This window comes from Hylobates moloch, unplaced genomic scaffold, assembly GCF_009828535.3.
Source record: "Hylobates moloch isolate HMO894 unplaced genomic scaffold, HMol_V3 SCAFFOLD_13, whole genome shotgun sequence".
Lineage (NCBI taxonomy): Eukaryota > Metazoa > Chordata > Mammalia > Primates > Hylobatidae > Hylobates > Hylobates moloch.
Window position 1 is genome coordinate 100,115,503 of NW_026652288.1, and position 6,000 is coordinate 100,121,502.

Below are 6,000 nucleotides of genomic sequence, written 5' to 3' on the forward strand. Positions count from 1 at the left end.
AGATTCTGTCATCTCATGTGTTTGTTCACTCCCTGTCCTCTGGAGGATGGACAATAATGAACTGGAATATATATGAGTTTTCACTATACATTGTCGTATATTTCCATTTTCCTATAGATACAGTGGAAGCAGTTTTTGATTTCATTCAGAGAAGCAGAAGGATGATTGTTGTCCTGAGTCCTGACTATGTGACAGAGAAGAGCATCAGCATGCTGGAGTTTAAACTGGGTGTCATGTGCCAGAACTCCATTGCCACTAAGCTCATTGTGGTTGAGTACCGTCCCCTTGAGCACCCGCACCCAGGCATTCTTCAGCTCAAGGAGTCTGTGTCTTTTGTGAGCTGGAAGGGAGAAAAGTCCAAACACTCTGGCTCTAAATTCTGGAAAGCTTTGCGGCTGGCTCTTCCCCTGAGAAGTCTGAGTGCCAGTTCTGGCTGGAATGAGAGCTGCTCTTCCCAGTCTGACATCAGTCTGGACCACGTTCAAAGGAGGAGAAGTCGTTTGAAAGAGCCCCCAGAACTTCAGAGCTCAGAGAGGGCTGCAGGTAGCCCTCCAGCCCCAGGCACAATGTCCAAGCACCGAGGGAAGTCCTCCGCCACCTGCCGCTGTTGTGTCACCTACTGTGAAGGAGAGAATCACCTTAGGAACAAGAGCCGGGCAGAGATTCATAACCAGCCCCAGTGGGAGACACACCTCTGTAAGCCTGTTCCCCAAGAGTCAGAAACTCAATGGATACAAAATGGCACCAGATTGGAACCCCCTACTCCCCAGATCTCAGCCCTTGCTCTTCACCATTTCACGGACTTATCCAATAACAATGACTTTTATATCCTATAATTACTGTGTGTGGTGGGTGGTGGCTACTATCTCTACCAACCCTCTGTATGTCATGAACCTGTGGGAAAATCTGACATTTTTATCATCTAATGGACTATCAGATTTCTGTCCCCTTTATTGATTTTTAAAAACTATTTATTTCTAGGAGACAAAAGACCTGAAGGACCTGAATCCAGAATTATTGCCTCTAACGGCCTCAGAAGAGCACACTCTTCTTGGGCCCTAGAAGGTCAGTATGTGAAAGTTGCCTAAAGTCTGATCCTCTATCTTGTCCAATGGTTTAAAACTGAGCTAAGAATTTAAATGTGTTTCTTTTTGGTGAGTTGATCAACCTCATGTTGTAAGTCAGTCAGGTGTATTTGGGCTATGATGCTTACAGGGTGTATGCATTCCCAGGGAGCAGCATGGAAAGGAGCTGGTTCTGGTGGAAGCTGTAGGACGAAGCTCAACAGAAAACCTACAGCACATTTTTCCTCAAAGAACCAAACATACCCACCCAGGGATACATGGCGTTCTCTGTCTCACTGTAAACTAGTGTTCTCTAAACTGCCTAACATTGTTAGCATCAATAAAATTCTATTTTTACGTCATTTTATTTGTACTAACAAAGTTTTACATCTCTCTCACCCTTCTACTTCCTATGATTGTTGTATTCTTATCTGGAGAGTATTCCATTTCAGAAAATTGAGATTTGGTTTAGGTACCAGAAAAACTAAGGTGCCTTTTTTGTTTCTCTCTGATATGTAATGGGAGAGATGTGGAAAATAACCCAAAGAGAGGGAGAATGTGACTTAAATGAAATTGAAGTTTACAAGAATCTCATATTTTTAGAACTGACAGATGAAAAATTCCGTATTATAAGGGATGTAGTGTAGAAATCGGTGCCTTCGTCCCATTCAGGCTTCTGAGAAGGGATAGTAAATTCAAGTGCCTACAAGGATCAGAAGGTAAGAGAAAAGAGAAAATGTGGCCAGATACCAGCCTATTTTACATGCTGTCCATCTAGAACTGACGTGAATAGGGACATAGGCACAGATAGTTATTTCTTTTCTGTAAACATTTTCATAAACTCATATAGGGAACATGGCATTTGATTTCCAAGTCAGGTAGATCATTGGCCCTCTAAGTAACTGAAGGACACATATTTCTTAAAAAGGGTCAACTTCAGGCCGGGTGTGGTGGCTCACGCCTATAATCCCAGCACTTTGGGAAGTCAAGACTGGTGGATCAACTGAGGTCAGTTGTTCAAGAGTAGCCTGGCCAACATGGTGAAACCCCATCTCTACAAAAATACAAAATTAGCCAGGCATGGTGGTGGGCACCTGTAATCCCAGCTACTCAAGAGGCTAAGGCAGGAGAAACTCTTGAACCTAGGAGGTGGAGGTTGCAGTAAGCCGAGATTTTGCCACTGCACTCCAGCCTGGGTGACAGAGCAAGACTCCATCTTAAAAAAAAAGAAAAAAAATGGGTAGCTTCTACTCAGTTCCATTTGATTTTTGCCACTAATTGAGCCCCAATGTTGCCATATTGTCCATTTTTTCTGAAGAATCTAAAAAATTCAGATTTTTATATATAACGTCAATTGTGGGATTGCTTAAAGTTAAGAAGGAAAAAACAAAGAGCCAAACAAATTATATCTGTGGGTCATAGTCAGCCTGAGGGCAACTAGTTTGTAATTTCATAACTAAAGTATTCAGCCAAAGAACATATCTCCAAATGGAATTTAAGAGTCCCTGGTAATACCGGAACAGGAAGACACAGGTTGGCTGTAAGGACATAGTGGAGCATAGTGGAGAGATCCTCAAAGTGAAGACATCTGGGCTGTTACAGTTGAGCTGATCTGACCTAACCCTCCATTAGAAAAGAAAAATCTTGAAAATCGGGTGCCTTCCATTTACTCTTTAGAGGTTTCTTGCCTATTTACTGTCAGAAAATTAGAAGCACGAAGTCTGCTACTCCTGAACATGAGCAGAACCAAAAGAGCGAGAGATCATACCTTACATGAGAAGTCACCTTTAATACATTAGCTGTGGCTGTTAGAGAGTTGTGGCCCAATGAGTGTCGGCGTCTCCCAGTCAGTAACAGTGAATGGGCAGTGGAGAAAGAAAGAAAGCAGTTTTAGCTCACCACCCCTCTTGAAAATGTTCTCAGAAGATCCTTTCTCTGTTGAAACAAACAAACAAACAAACAAACAAACAAACAAACAAAAACCTAGAAGATTCCTACTCCAAAGATGGGGGAACAAGGGTCCTCTAGAGTAAATGTGAACTCACAATGAAACTTATAATTAGAAAATGACAGGCCACCCTAACTAAATATCCAGCAGAAAATGACTTAGCACAACCCAAAGGTCTTGTCCTCTATTATATCCCTTCTTGTAAAGAGTGATCCATCCTTGATGTGTATTCAAGGACCTTCAGTTGGAAGACAGATAGCAGTTTCTCTCCAAATCTGTTAATAATGGGTAATGTAAGTGGCTCCAAAACTCAAGGAGGGAGAAGATTCTCTGACCCACTATCAGTGTTATTCCTTATTAACACAGCATCTCAAATTGTAAAATATATTTGGAAAAAAATGAGAAATTAAATTTTTCATTTATAAATTATTTTCTGTTTTAGTGAAGACAAAGAAATGAAAGAACTATTGGCAGAGGCATGGAAAATTAAATATGAGCTCATATTATATGAGTAGCTAAATAATTTTTGTGCTCTCAAAACTACATTTTGGCAAGTATCAATTTCCTTGGACAATGTAAGTGTAGTGGAAGCAGTAAAAGTCTTAGTTTTCAGTATTAGTTATACAGTGGTCAGAAAGATAATAGACTATACTTCTACTGTATGGAGAAAGGATCAGAGGTTATATTATTATTTCTTGACCTGACATGCCAAATTGAATGTGATGTTCAGTACCATACATTTCAATGAAGCAAATTATAATAAGAAAGAAATTTTTTTCATTGGCCATGCATATCCATAATAGAAATAACAGGATTGTAGGGTAAATGGATATATCATTGCATAAGAAATATTGTCTACTTAGTTGCATGAGTTTTAAATCAAATAGAGATGGATGTGAGTCCTACTTCTCTCCTATCTGTTTGAACATGGTCTCTCTGAGCCTCAATCTCCTACTAGCTAAAATAAAGATACTATTATGAACCTCATTGGATGTTGATGGCATTAAATGATATATTATACATTTATTTCATATGCCTCACCTTTTTAAAACTCTTATAAAATGTCCAAAAGCAGTATAGAACAGGAACATATTATCCAGGTTAAGTGACTTTCCTAGTGACACTCAGCCAATTATCAATAGGGTTGCGTCTCCAACCCAGACTCTGACACTTGATCCAGTGCCAATTCTAGAAGCATCCACGTAAGATTTAAGGGGAAGTAATTCTATTACAAAGCTACCTCAATGGAATTATTTAATCTGGGCCATAAAACATTCAAGTAAAAAAAGCAGTTAATGTAAACCCACACACAGCTAATTAGATGTTCTATTAAGGGTCTGATATGTCATCATACCTTGTCATATTACAATTTTACATGGCTTCATTTTTAAATATAAACTTTCTTAAAGTATTTAAAAGATAGAATTTTTTAGATGTCCTCTAGACTATGATAATGCTATATTTTTTGCCTTCAAAATAAATTATTTGAATTTTTCTTGGTGGAAAATAAAAATATATTCACCATTTACCTTGAAAAACAAATTTTCTTTGGCAGCTCGATAAAAACTGAATTTCAGAGTTACCTTCTCCTGTAACAATTAAGAACTCTAGTAATAATGTATTCACTCCCAGATTGAAGATTTGAAGTGGCTGGGAAAACTAATGTTTCAGTTGAGAAAAAGTCATGAATAATAAATTGGACTACTCATAAAGATATGCACAGAAGGATAAGCAATTTATATGGCATTGGTTTAAAACTTTTGTGCATCTAAGAGTAACTTGAGGGACATGTTACAGTGAAGTTCCCGGGGCAGGCCCTTCCCCAGAGAGACCAATTCATTAGGTGCTGGACATTGTCTAGAAGTCTGTATTTTTACGTTGTGCCCTTGATAATTAAATACAGCATTTCATAGGTCAATGTTGGAAAACTACTACCTATGAGAACTCTTTCAAACCCTTCCCATATTTTCTGTATTATTGTTCAGGTTGTAAGGGAAAAGAGCCTCAATGAGGAGCTTGCCCAAGCCTTCTTGATGTGTATTCCTTAATGTATCCACATTGGAATCATTTGGGGCTCATATTAAGATGCATGTTTTTTGACTCCATCCAAGATTAACTAAATGAGGATCCCTGATGTAGGGCGGATCTGCACGTGGAATAACTTTCCCAGATGATTCAAATGCCCACAAAAAATCAAGAACCATTAATTTTTATCTCTCTTTAACTCCTCTTTTACCCTTGTAGGCTCTGATTTTCTGCAGCCAAGGACTACAAATCATCCTCTTAACAAGGTGTTTGCAGGCAATAGGTGAAAACGTAGGGCATGTTTAGCCCTTGAAGTTGCCTCAGCACAAGGAAACAGTTGAATAGATGATTAGTAGAATGCATTTATAATATATGAAATATCAATCAGTGATATTTGGAAGCTGGTGGGATTGCTGTAGTCATCATATGTATTAATCAGAATAAGATATGCTATGCCATGCTAACAAAGAACCCCAATATTTCAGTAGCTTCATATAATAAGACGTATTTCTTGTTTATGCTACATGTCCAGCATAGGAGCTTCCTTTTTTTTTTTTTTTTTTTTTTTTTTTTTGAGACGGAGTCTCACTCTGTTGCCAGGCTAGAGTGCAGTGGCACAATCTTAGCTCACTGCAACCTCCACCTCTCGGGTTCAAGTGATTCTCCTGCCTCAGCCTCCAGAGTAGCTGGGACTACAGGTGTGTGTCACCACACCCAGCTCATATTTTGTATTTTTAGTAGAGACGGGGTTTCACCATGTTGGCCAGGATGGTCTCGATCTCTCAACCTCATGATCTGCCTGCCTCGGCCTCCCAAAGTGCTGGAATTACAGGTGTGAGCCACCGCACCGGGCCGAGAGCTTAATTTTTTTATGCTTTGCCATCTGAAATGTGTGGCTTCTGAAATGTGCTATGCTTAATCTGAAATGTGACACTCATTACTTTCACTTACAATTCATTAGCC

General features: G+C 39.3%; 1 protein-coding gene across 2 annotated transcripts in view; it reads left to right on the forward strand.

The window, feature by feature from the left end:
* The window catches only part of IL1RAP (interleukin 1 receptor accessory protein), a 221,563-nt gene extending 217,564 nt beyond the window's left edge, over positions 1 to 3,999 (forward strand). For both annotated transcript variants that reach the window (XM_032171908.2, XM_032171907.2), the window contains one exon: positions 118 to 3,999. In XM_032171908.2, coding sequence (XP_032027799.1) covers positions 118 to 836 — 719 coding nt within the window. In that variant the 3' untranslated portion in view covers positions 837 to 3,999. The remainder of the gene's footprint in view (positions 1 to 117) is intronic.
* Positions 4,000 to 6,000: the final 2,001 nt, after the last annotated feature.